Source organism: Aplysia californica, unplaced genomic scaffold (assembly GCF_000002075.1).
Source record: "Aplysia californica isolate F4 #8 unplaced genomic scaffold, AplCal3.0 scaffold00024, whole genome shotgun sequence".
NCBI classification, from domain to species: domain Eukaryota; kingdom Metazoa; phylum Mollusca; class Gastropoda; order Aplysiida; family Aplysiidae; genus Aplysia; species Aplysia californica.
In genome coordinates, this window is record NW_004797294.1 from 2151492 (window position 1) to 2164899 (window position 13408).

General features: G+C 39.7%; 1 protein-coding gene across 2 annotated transcripts in view; it reads left to right on the forward strand.

The window, feature by feature from the left end:
• The window catches only part of LOC101858909 (forkhead box protein N4), a gene marked incomplete at its 3' end in the record, with an annotated part of 14766 nt that continues 1358 nt past the window's right edge, over nucleotides 1-13408 (forward strand). Inside the window, 7 exon segments of one of the 2 annotated variants that reach the window (XM_013088844.2) lie at nucleotides 1-348; nucleotides 2496-3412; nucleotides 5078-5271; nucleotides 6979-7021; nucleotides 7982-8171; nucleotides 9049-9473; nucleotides 10347-10509. In XM_013088844.2, coding sequence (XP_012944298.1) covers nucleotides 2531-3412; nucleotides 5078-5271; nucleotides 6979-7021; nucleotides 7982-8171; nucleotides 9049-9473; nucleotides 10347-10509 — 1897 coding nt within the window. In that variant the 5' untranslated portion in view covers nucleotides 1-348; nucleotides 2496-2530. 2 annotated transcript variants of the gene reach the window in all.

Below are 13408 nucleotides of genomic sequence, written 5' to 3' on the forward strand. Positions count from 1 at the left end.
CGCGCTCGAAACAGCTTATTATTCAACCCAAACTATGAAAAGAAGGCAAACGAACTATACATTTATACCAAGAAACATGTTAGCCTCCATATTGCATTTGTATGTAGCATACATAACATGCAAAGTAATAAACTGGGCTGTTCGTTCACTTAATTTTTGTTTGCGATCTCAAAGGTACTATGTGAGTCACCCACCAATCGAACGGCTACCATACGGAACAAAGCCATTGAGGCTGGTGTGCTAAATATACAACACACACTGACCATGACTTTGTGTTGTGGCTCCGTGACCTACTTAGTATTTTCAAATGTTCAGTCCGGGGCTCGGCTGATATTTCCTGTGCTTACAGTGAGTATAAGCTATAGAAACTCTTGAATGCTGAATAATGTCTTCTTTTATTCATTATTATTATTTTTTAAAAACGAAACCGAAGTTCGAACTTGGTGTAACATGTAACACACCTGTCACAGCATGTTGTTGATTTCGTTTTCAAGCGTGGGAGCCAATCGAAGACGCCATTTTAAACCACGACGGAAACACCCGACCAATGAGAAGCCTGGATTTTGAACGTTTTACCTTTCTTTGTCCGATGAACCGACCAACCAATTTCTACAACTTTTACGCATCGGCCGGGGGATTTCTTGCCGCATGTGTGTTGTGTTTACAACTTTTAATTATCAAAAACAAAAGAGATTTGATGATCTAATTCTGTATGAGTACTGGAAATGATGGTGAGTACGTTGTAGATTGTTGCAGTAGTACTGTTTTTAGGAAATTCGCTTTTGTTCGGTTCAAAATGGTTCGCGAAATTTTACCGAGTCGCCCCATGTTGTTCGTTGTTTCCTTTTTCAAATCGAAAGTCGGAACTTGGACTTGAAATTCGAAAGTTGCGAACTTTTCTTAGGAGCAACTGTCAAGAAAACAATACTGGCTTTTTGGAAAATCAATGCCTTCATTGTATACAAGTAGATTGTTTTCGTATGCTTTCTTTGTTGTCAAAGAAGCCGAGTTATCCGTGTGTAGCCATGCACTGGTTGTAGATTGCCATGCCGGCCAGATAGTAGATCTAGAGCCTTGGACGTTGTTTGTGGGCCCAGTAGACGATAGATTAGTTGTTGACTGTTGATGAAGTTGTGTCAAGGCTGTGTTCATTAGAAAGGTCTTAACCAATTAAAAGTCAGAATATAGATCTAGCTATTGACTCCATTTGTTTTCTTTTAGCAATGTTTTTGTTTTGTGTTATTAGTAGGCAATGTGTTGACAACAAAAGTCTGATGAGTGTGTAGCCGAGTTGTACTTGTAGGCTACACTTATTATCTTGAACTGTACCATGCCAGAGTGTGAGACTTGTCGTGTTCTACTTTTCAACTGCCGCGATCTTGTGTCTTGAAAACAGCCACCCGTCCTGGTGTAATAGAATTAATTATTAAATAAGAATTAGCCTATTCATTACGGGTACTATTGTTTTGAATTTTTGAATTGAATCAGAATTATGAGAATAGTGAATAGCCTTGCACTTTTGCCTTTTTCTGGAGTCGGCAACTGCATCATATTTGAATTATTTCGATATCCAATCCTTATATTACGTAGATCTAGAAATCTAGAGACCAAGAGATCAAGCCTATTAGATTAAAATTGTGCAATTCATTACAATTACAATCACAGGACACGATTAAAAGTGAGAATGGTAGATCTAGACTCTGAGTCTGAAAGACTTTATTCTTCACCAGAGCTTTTGGGTTTTTTTTTGGAGAATTTGTCTTAGTAAAGTCTCAAGTTAAAATTAAAACCAACCTCAAGCTGTTAGAGCTCATTTTAGACTTTTAATGTAGGCTTGCTGCTGGGAGGGGGGGTTGTGTTGATCTAGAGTAGGGAATTCAATTTTGTAGTAGCACTTTATAACTAGGCTAGACCTGTAATTCGCCATGTTAGTCTGATGCTATTGCCGCTTTCCTGGAAACTGCCAGTTTCATTTTTGCATGGCATAGAGGTTGGTGGCTCCAGGCTGGTTTTTGTGTTTTTATTTTGAAAGTCGGGCTAGACATTAGTAGACATGTAAAACTTGAATAATAGTAGGCTAATAGGCCTACTCCTTTTTGTATTAGAAAGTACGCCTCTTTGGAAAATGATTCTAGCATTTTGATTCTGGTTAGGTCTACTTATTTTTAGCTGGCAATTAGAATGTTTTTTTTTCTCTTCTAAGACTTAGGTGGGAGTTTGCCAGAGTTAAATACTTGCTAAGTACACAACTTGAGTCACAACTTGTGTGCATTTCAAATATTGTCTCGATCTCTGCTAATGTTACATGTACCAGTGAAGTGTAGGGTAGAGGATGGAAAGGTTGGTTCTACACTTGCATTCCAATTCATAACTTCTCCTGATCACCGTTTAGGAGAAAACATTCCTCCTGAAAAAAATGTACTTCTAAATAAAAATTCTACTTTAGCAAATTTTCCAGTTTTTTCATTATAAACACATCTTGTTCGTTTTTTCAGAACCTATAGCTGTAAAACTTGAAAAACCATCAGTCATGGGGAGTCACATTACATCGGACCCAAACTTGGACCCCTACCAAGAACGAGTACACGACCCTCTCCTGTTTCTCAACACTGACAAGACAGATTTAGACGCATTTTTAATGAACGCCAACACGGACATGGTACATATGGCGGATGAACTTCACAGCACGGTGTCGGATGTGAAAATGGAAAACAGTCTGGATTTGGACACGTTAGAAGGCAATGGGCAGCTTGGCGACATGAGCTGGCTCCACAATTCTTCTTTAGCCACTCTGGCACATTTAGACAACGAGGACACTTCTGACGGTACCAATCTGGTGACCGTAAACCCCCAGTCCATTCTACCCATGCAAATTATTCAGCGCGAGAAGCCCGAGAACCTCATGTCGTCGGAGAGCGCCAACAGCGCGGCCATGCGTCTACATGCCAACTGCAGCAATCTGCTCGCTTCTCCCGAGGAGTCGCCCAACCAAGGGGTGCAACTCTCCCAGGCGTCCACGCCTCAGAACGTCCTTCGACAGGACCACCAAACGATCCGGATTTTGTCGGTTGCCAGCACACCCGTAAGTCACAACTCGCCGGTCAAGACACAGAATTTTCTGATCACGTCTTCCAGAGACTCTCCGCACAAACCGCAAACTTTTGTCCTGAGTCCAGCCAACGGGAACCTCCCCCAGGGTCTCACCATCACCACCACCAACTCGCTGAGCCACACGGGCACCATCGCCCAGTCCCCGCAGGCGCAGTTTGTCTTGTCCTCTCCGCAGAAGCTGCACGCCATCTCCACGGACAAGAGCGGCCGCGTTCTGCTGAAGTCGGGCAACAACCTTCTGTCACCGTCCCAAGCCTCTCCGGTCTTGCTGGGCCGACTGCAGACTGGCGTTCCGCCACAGGTAGAGACAGATGTTTGTGTGTATTAGACTGTTAGGGGGGGCTGGCAAAACAAATCTTTTAAGGGGGCTCGATACTTATAGGACAACTTTTGTAACTTAAAAACAAACTGAAACAACTTTTGTCACAGGAAGTAAGTATGAGACAAAAGATTCATGTTCAACTGTTGACACACTTGATTACCTAAGCCGTTGCCATGGAAACAGTGGCCACTTGAAAATTGGATATACATTTTTTTTTCTCTACCATTTCTAGTTTTTAACTTTTTAAAATTCTGTAGCTTTCAAAATGTCACAAATAAATAGGTGCTTGCAGCTGGCTATTTTGATTTTTTATACTATACTTACAAAGTATCCAAAATTGTTCTCAAAATTGGGGATATGGAATTTGATCTTTAAAAAATATTTTTGACATGAAAAAAAAATTGTAGAGAAAAAAAATATAGCAAAATGTAAAAAACTAACCAGCCCACTACAAGTACAAACCATTTCTCTAACTACATGCCGAATTTCAAGTCTGTTGGAAAATGTAAAAATGGTGGAGAAAAAAACAACTGCATATGCAAGCAAAAAGTGGTGAAAAAGTGTGTTTTTAGAAAAACAAGGTTAAACCTAAAAAAATGTTAGTACACAACACAGAACACAGTAAAATTTAATTCTATGCTAATCACTCAGCAACTAATGTCAATAAAATCTAGACGGAATGAAGGATCTGAAAATACCAAAAAGTAAACAGTGCCCAGAGTGACCCGTGAGGCCCTGGACCCCACCCGTGAGCCCCCTTAAAAAAATTATTCTTTCATTAGCTACAAGTTTGTGTATATGGCTGGATGGATGATTAATTTTATGAAGACTAGGTAACTGGAATGGATATTAATTTCACATTTGGGCAAGTAGTCTCTATTCATAGTTAAGGATATGTTTTTGAGAACATGCAAGAATTAGAATTTTGGGATTTTTTCTGTAAGGGCCAAGATATCCTTGAAACAATTTGTCTGACACAGTTTATGATGATAATATTTTGTTACATCATTTTTCACAGTACTTGTTAGACTTTTACCCTTTGACTGTTTATCTGCCTGTCTGTCTTTGTGCATGATCCTCTGTCTGGCAGTATACACATGACTTCCTCCTGATGGTCTCAAGTTGTTACTCTGGGTGGTTTTTGGAGGAGGCTACTGGCAGGTCCTACTTTTTTCCTTTCTTTATTTCACTGTGTCTATCTTCCTTTTCCCTTGAAGTAAACGAATGTCTGTTATCGTGTTGTGTGAATGCTTCTCTCCTTAGTCAGCCAAAGCAATAGAACGTATGAACACTGAAAAAATCAGCTTTATCGAGGGAACTGATGAACAAAACTCTCAATCAAAGTTCACAATTTGAAGTCTGCCTACCTCCTACCTGTCTAAATTTCACCTGCCGCTGTGAAAAATCAGCTGCTATAACAAGGGAACTCAACAGAACTAATTTACAATTTAAAGTCTGCCTGTATTTCTACATTTCACTTGTCACTTTTTCATCTTTGTGGTGTGCGCCTGTCGGTGGTCCACTCCGTTCCACATCACAACAGGCCTATCTTCTCACTTTTTTATTTTGTGAAAGAAAAAAGAAAAAAAATACCCATACAAAACAAAGAAAAAAAACCTAACATACATCCATTTTCCCCCTCAGATGTACCAACAGCACATGGCAGGCAACGCGACGTCCACAACACAGTCTGATACAGCAACCGTGTCGTCCACCACCAACTGCGAGGAGCGGGCGTACCCCAAGCCCGTCTTCTCCTACAGCTGTCTCATCGCTCTGGCCTTGAAGAACAGCAAGAACGGAAGCCTGCCCGTCAGTGAAATCTACAACTTCATGTGGTGCGTTTCGGGTTCACTCTGATGATTTTATTGCAATATAGTTCATGTCACTTTTCTTTATTTGTTTATGTCAGTTTTGTATCACGATTTGTTTGATCTTAAAAAGTCTGCATGTTTCAGGGTTTTTTTTTCTTCTGTTTTTCTGCTCAGTAGTTAGTAGATCTATATTTTCTTGTTGTTGTTGTTTTTTTTGTTTTGTTTTTTTACTGCATCTTCATTTTGGCTTGCGTTTGTGCAAATGAAGAGAATTGAATAAATTCTATAATCTTACTGTCATGGCGTGGGTGATTGGCGGGTGCTCTAGTGTGGTTTTGTGGTTTGCTCCTGCTTTCTATCAGACATCGATTGTCTCTATCTGTCCTCCTTTTCTTTGAATGCTTTAATAATTTAATAACTCCAAATTTTTTTGCTAGTGCCATAAAACTCACTAAAACTCAACTCAACTAAAAATTTAAAAGAAGCTGTCCCAGCAGTCTGTGCTGTAGAGCCAGAGATAGCAAACTGGTCTGTCCTGATCAGCTAATACAGGGCTCTTCTACTCTTCCTTTCTCCAGTAATAAACTTTTATTGGTTGTTTAACTTTGTCATGCAAGGCAAGCTGTGCATGCGCATACATTAACATTGACCTTTGAACCCTTGCTCTAAAGACTATGCTGCGGTTACACTCTTTATGTCTGTGTTTTTCCTTTGTGTGTGCAATGCTTGTCCTGTATGTGTACATCTGTTCTTTGTTTTTTGTTTGTTTGTCTTTGAGGGAAGAGTGAGCAGTGGAGTGGATGGTTGGAGGGCTCCACTTATCGATCAGTCCTGCTTCTTTTCGTTACCCTTGTTGTTTCTGCCTGTCTTGTTTCTTCCCTGCACTGTATGGCCATTACTGTGTTGATTGATGTGGTTATATCTTTGGTCATACAAACAAACACACAAATGAGCAGTAGAGTAAATTATTCTTTGTGTAACCATCAAGGCAAATGAGGTAGGGGAAGACCCAGAGCAACCTGGTGGGTGTTCTTTCCTATGAAACATCTATTGTCCTTATCTCCCCTTCTTCTTTTCTATATTTGTTACTCTCTTGTAACACCTACTCTAATCTTCGGCACTTATAACCTTATTGTGTTGCAAGATCTGCAAAACTCTTATTATAAAAACAAACCGATGTCTATCACAGATCTAGCCCCTGATGATTAGGATGAACCATCTTATGTAACCACAAAGTAGGCGTCTAAAGCTTTGCCAAACAAAACATGGGTATAATTCCCCGTACCTTGGATTTTTCCACCTTGGAAGTGGATTTCTACTCTTTAAAAATGAGATTTGAAATTTGTAAAAATTGTTACCTAAAATGTTGGGGGGGGGGGGTTGGTTTTTTTAAAACATTTTTTTTTGGGGGGGGGGGGGGTAATCAGTGGAGTGGGCAACTTGTAAATAATGCCCTTTCAATGTGTATCAGGTCACCACTTTGTAGTCACACCGTCACGCTTTCCATGGACTGTGGTGGAGAAGTTAGTAGAAAGGACAGGCAGATGAATGGAAATACTCATATTGTGTTTTAAAAATTAGATTTGTATAGTCATGTGGTTGGGAGTGTATGGTTTGCGCTGTGAACTACTATCTCTTCAAATCATGCTTGATTTTTAATTATTATATCTTTTCCAGTTTGTGATTGTGCTTGATTTTAATACACTTAATTTATTGTATTTCCTCAAACAGTGAGAATTTCCCTTACTTCAAGACTGCACCAGATGGGTGGAAAGTAAGTACATGATGTGAATTACATTTTTATATGATATATATGTGCTGCCTGAAGAGGCGTTTAAAACATTATTATGCTCAGATTTCTCTGAAAATACAGTACATGGGCAAGCTTTTCAATTGCTTTTGAATCCCAGAAAGCAAAATTTTTCAGGAGAGAAAAATAACTTCCATTCTTTTAACCATTATAGATCTACAATATATATTTATTGTTTTTCTAGCTTTTTTTCATCTTTTTAGACTTGAATTTAGACAAAATATTTCTTGAGTGCATGCAACCAGTGCTATATCTTTTAAAAATAAATTGCAATGAATTTTTTCAAACATTTTTGAAGCCCAATATTGTGAGAAAAAAACCCTCATATAATTATAATGTATTATTTTTTGTTACACATATTAGTAATTTAAAACTAAGTTTGACCAACAGTTTGATAGCAATGGTTTTTAAAATTTTCCACCTGTGTCTGTGTTGTGGCTGTAAGGCACTTCACTTTTGCATGCAGGAAACTAAAACTCAATTCCCTATGGGGAGAACATTTTTTTGACTATCTTGAGATGTTGTATCCCTCTCAGTCCAGGTTGACCTGCCTCCAAAATGATCTATATTGTGTTGTTGGAGATGTAAAAGCGCCTACCTTTATCTCATTTTAAAAGATTTTTGTATTGTACCAACTTGTTTTCTTAGTAAATCACAGACATAGGCACCTGCGATTGTTTAGAACTTATGTTGGTTTTTTTTCCTCATTTCTCTTTGTAAATCACAGACATCTGTATCTGTAATTGTTAAGAACTTATTGGGTTTTTTTCCTCGTTTCTCTTTGTAAATCACAGAGTTCTGTATCCGTGATTGTATAGAACTTATGGGGGGTTTTTCTCCTTTCTCTTTGTAAATCACGGATGTTGATATCCATGATTATATAGAACTTATGCCCCCCCCCCCCCCCCCCGTTTCTGTTTTCAGAACTCGGTGCGGCACAACCTGTCCCTCAACAAATGTTTCGCCAAAGTGGAGAACCCCAAGCTGAGCCAGGGGGCCAAGAAGGGCTGTCTGTGGGCGCTGAACCCCGCCAAGATCGCCAAAATGGAGGACGAGATCTCCAAATGGGGGAAGAAGGATCCGGCCGGCCTGTTGAGCAGCATGGCCTATCCTGGTACGTCTGCTCTTTAGTGGTAGTTTTAGGAAGAGTTTTACAGCGCTTGCAACTGCATAAGGTCATGTGACTGCGAACGTCTGCTCTGCTTTAGTTATAGTTATAGGATTTTCTTTTTCTTTTTGGTTTATCACATTACGATCACTTGCCGCAATAATACGACTGTGAAAATTATCTGATCTGGTCACTTGGTGCTGTTCTGCGACAAGTCCGTTATAGTCACTGTCCTGGTTGGGTGACCAGATGGGGCATTTTGTACTGCTGGCTGTGTGACTGCAAAGTGTTAAATGTTAAAAGAGAAAAGAACTGCAGAGCTACAGTCAAACATACTCTCTTACGGCAAACTGTCCAAGACAGTCATCTGCCCATATAACCACTTCACATTTCCCCCCTTGCGTTTTTTAAAAGAATGTCACAGTAACACCGTCCAAGACGCCCATCTGTCTAAGACAACCACTTTTGTCCTGGACAGTGGGTGCCCATCTAGGATAGTCTGTAATTGTTATCTGAAAAGATTTATCTTTTGTTGACTTTGTATAAATTGGACGTCAGTACTTTGTATAATACCTACCTCAATAAATTACAAATAAAGAGAATCTTCCTCCAAATCGTCAGAAAATGGGTCCCCCCCCCCCCCAAAATATCATAATGACTTCCCTGTTTCTTCCTCTTGTCTGAAAACATCAAGATTCAAATGCAGTCAAAATTGTCCAAATGAGGTAGGGGAAGACCCAGAGCAACCCTGATTTATTTAGGAATTGTCCAAAGTTGTCCATTATAGAAGTGAAGAGAAAAGTTTTTTGCTTTTTTTTAAATGTGTGTGTAGTCTTTGGTGATGTGTATTCATTACTTGTTTTTACTCTGTCTCTTGAAACAGAAAACCTTGAGGCCATTGAGAAAGGCCAGGCAGGACTTCACTATTCCAAGAAAAAGAACACCGACTCCTCCCCCTGCTCCCCACTGAAGGTCGAGGTCACCCCGACGAAGAGAGAGTTCTCCCCTGCCATCATCAACCATGAGTCATCTCCGATGAAGGTGGACAAATTCTCCAGCCGCTTAGAGAAATTCCAGAACCATCACCCTCCGATCAAGACGGAATACTTGAGTCCCATGAAGCACGAGTTCTCTCCCATGAAGCAGGAGTACTCCCCCATGAAGCAGGAGCAGTCGCCGGTGGTAAGGGGAGAGTACACGACTCCCATGAAAAGCCACACGCCGCTTAGGGTGGACAGCGCGGAGCTGCACTCTCTAGAGGAACACGTCACTTTTAACAGCGACGTCTTGACCGATATTGTCTTACAGGTAGGCCTGGTGAAGAAAGCTGAAACCATTTCCCCCCCAAACGAAAATTACTTACTTTAACTTTTACTTTTTCATCCTCTGTTGTCTTTGAGTGTTGGAGGGAATGGACAGGCCTTGTGAAAGCTGAAACCAATTTTTTCCTTTTTTCTAAAATGAGAAAATGACCTTCTTTTTTACTTTTACATTCTCTTTTGTCATTGAGTTTTTGAGGGAGGATGCCATTTTCTGTAGTAGGCCTACTCTGCAGCTCTTTCAGTTATTGAGATGTTGTAGTTGTAGTTTCTCAGAAGTCCCTTGACTCCCTCAATCCATATTCTGCCTGGCCTACCGCTTCCTTTGTAGACTGAGTATTTAGTGTATATAGGCTCTTGAGGCTGGCTGGCTAGGTGACGTTCGTAACAGGAGGCCAACCATTTTATTCTTTATTGAATTACGACAGAGTAATTTAGCTGAAATGTATACAGTACCACTGGATTTTCTTCGGTTTAATTAAATGGGTTTTTGGTTTAGCCAGGGCGCTCAAATAGGAGAAAAAAATGGGGGATTTTTTTTTCTTCTTTCAGTTTACTACTATTTTAGTTTTGAAATGGTAGAGTATTACAATGTGCTATTAAGAATGTTATAGATTTATTATAGAATGCGTTTGAAATATTTGTCAGCACTTACCGCACCTAAATATTGTCTTAATACTTTCTTATAAAAATCATTTGTAATACCCTGGTGTATTGTCATAATACTTACAAACTTAAATCATTCATGCATCTCTTGCTTTTATTCTTTGTGGGTAAATGTGACTTGTTATAGTTTGAGGAATTTTGCTTTCTGTGTAGTTTGTAATTAAAGAGTTTTTCTTTCCCCTCTCCGTCTCCACAGAACCCCGTATGGGACGATGACTTAGAAAACAACCTTGACCTAGACTTGATCTGTGATTCTCCATCGTCCAACCCGCACCACTTCCTGGCCAGCAGCCACTCGCCACTGACCGTCCGCAGCTCGCCCAACCCGTCCCGCGTCCACTCCCATCTGCACAGCTCAGGTAGCACGAAGCCTTCATAGCTTGCCAGAGAGATATAGGTGAATATCGCTACGATGCTCACAGTAACCCCGTGTCGTTGACTGTTGTCCGGGCAGTGTTTGGTCCATCTGTTGTACCATAATACCTTCCTTAATTATCCCCACCGACCAATGGTGTTTGGTCCATTTGTTGTACCATAATGCCTTCCTTAATTTAATTTGCGCCCAACCCCACCTACCAATGGTGTTTGGTCCATTTGTTGTACCAGAATACTTTCCTTAATTTGCCCCCTCCCCCCTTCCTTGTCCAATGGTGTTTGGTCCATTTGTTGTATTGTAATACCTTAATTTGCGCATCCCCTTCCTCCTCCTTCATCCCCCACCCCCCTTCCCATAGGAGATAAACAAAATTCAAGTGAATTTTGTAACTAAACTTTGTAGATGCTGAGGATTTGTCAGACTTTCATTTTTTACCTAAAATTGTACAGTAATATACCGTAGAAATTGTCTAAGACATTCACTAATTCTGTCGAGGAGGAGAAAAGTAGTTGTCTTAGACAGGTTGACGTCTTGAACAGTGTCTTGTAGTGTGGAAAATTGCCGGGTGGGGGGGGGGGGGGGGGATGTGAAGTGGTTGCTTATGCACAAAATATGAGTCTTAGATAGGGGGCAGTAAGAGCAGGTTGAGTAATGTCCTGTGGATGCTAACAATTTCCCCCTCTTGTTAATAATGTCTGATAATTCCATGTAACTGTACTGTAATCTTTAAAATTATTATAGCGACTTAAATGACCTTATCTTAATTAATAACTCCACATTGCAACAGAACTTTGTGGCTGATTGATCATTGCTTATCTTTTTTTCATTAAAAGTTTTTAGTTTTTTGACTTTTCAATGTGTAATGCTTACAGCTGCTCCGTTTGTTAGTGGTGATGGGGGGTTCCAAGCATGTGGATACAAACAAATGTTTGTTTCTCCTCAAACACAAATATTTCAAAATTCCCCTGTGTTTAGCTAAGGATGATTTAGAGTTCCTAATTTCAAGAAAAAGTATAGTATAGATTAATGTTCTTGAAATTGAGTGAGACATTATAGCATAGCTTACAAGTTTGCTGTTAATTTTTCAGTCTATTCACAAATTTTAAAAACAATTTTACTAAACATATTTCGATTTTTTCTCTATAGTGAATATTTTCGATGCTCAACACTCCCCCATGGGTGAATATTGCAACAAGTTTTTATTTTATGTTGGCCTTCTTTGTTTTTAATTTATATATTATTTCAGTGCACGTTCAGTGTAAATATTTATAATTTCAAGATCTAGAGAGGGAATTTGCCATTAAAATCCACTCTTTGAGTGTGTGATTTCTCAATGGCACAGTAGGAGTGTGTTTACAAATCGTTTTTGGACACAGCGTATTTTCTAACTGAATCTTTTAATTGAATAATTCATCTTTGTGTATAGCCAATTATGAAATTTTAAGTTTAATTTAATTGTATGGAGAAAAAAAAACAATAATAAAACTAATTTGTACAACTTTACTTTTTACTTCAGTTTTGTTTTTGGTGGAGATATCCTTGATAGAATTGTCACACATCTGGGCTTTGGTCAACTGAAAAGAACAACTTAGTTCTGGGACTTCCCCTCTGTTAATATTCCAGGCTTTGAATTTGTGGGGCTGAATTAATTATTCAGAATTTATAGGGGAACAAATTCCTACAAATGGGCTCTGTCAGTTTATATTGTAGTTGGGCTTGACAATAAACAGCTTTTAAGCTGGGAGGTTCTTCTTGTTTTGGCTGGGCTGGTAAAACGACGTCAGTTCTCAGCTGCCCCCCCATGATGAGCAAGTGCTGTAGTGTAGGTCTCCTATATCCTCTGGCATCACGCAATACTTTAGTTATGTAGCGACTGCTATTTGTCTGTTTGTTTTTTCACATACTGATCGTGTGTTCATATAACCTTGTGCAGTGTTGCAAGCGCAGTGAAACCTCACTGGTTATGGGTGTTCTGTTTTAGGGCCAATGCATGAATAATAAAAATAAAATAAAACTTCAGTGGTGCACATATATTGCGGGAATGATGACCTGCTGAAGAAGGTTTTTTTTTACACATTTTTTAATAGGGAGTTTGCCCGTAACACTTTGCCATCACAAGGCTCATAGTAAAAAACCCTTGCCGTCAAAGGCAAAGGCATTTTGGGGAAATCCAAAGAAACTGGGTGGTAAACATCGCCAATCAGCGAGATGTGACTGCGAAGTGTTATCAACAACAACAAAATGAATGGCTCTTTCACATGCTTTAACATTTAAAAAAATTTTCGTGCAAGTCATCATTTTGCACCGTGAGTGTTACTGCACTTTTGTTTCTCATGCCATGGCCGTTTATGTTCAAGACGTTATCTGTGGGACTTATTGTTACTGGATTGTGGAAAGACTTGTGTGACTCTTATTTACTTGTGACCTACTAACCTACTAATTTTGGACGTGGGGAAATATTGATGCCGACAGTTTTCTTCTTGAATTATCAAATTTAACTCCCCACACCACAACCACACAAATGCACACAAAACTATAACGATCGTTCTCACTCTCATTTCTCTCTCTCTCTCTCTCTCTCTCTCTCTCTCTCTCTCTCCCCTCGCCCTCTTTCTCCCCCTCGCCCTCTTTGTCTATCTCGTCCTCTTTCTCTCTCTCTCTCTCTCTCTCTCTCTATCTATCTATCTATCTATCTCTCTCTCTCTCTCTCCTCCTACCCTCTCTCTCTCTATCTCTCTTTCATTTTCTCTCTTTTTCTCCCTCCTTTTTCTTTCTCTGACTCTTCTCCCTCCTGCTTCACCTATCAATTTTGTCTATCCGAATAGAAGCATGAATCATCGCTCTTGTAGTCTTTTCTTTTCCCGCTTTTTTTGTGTGTGTGC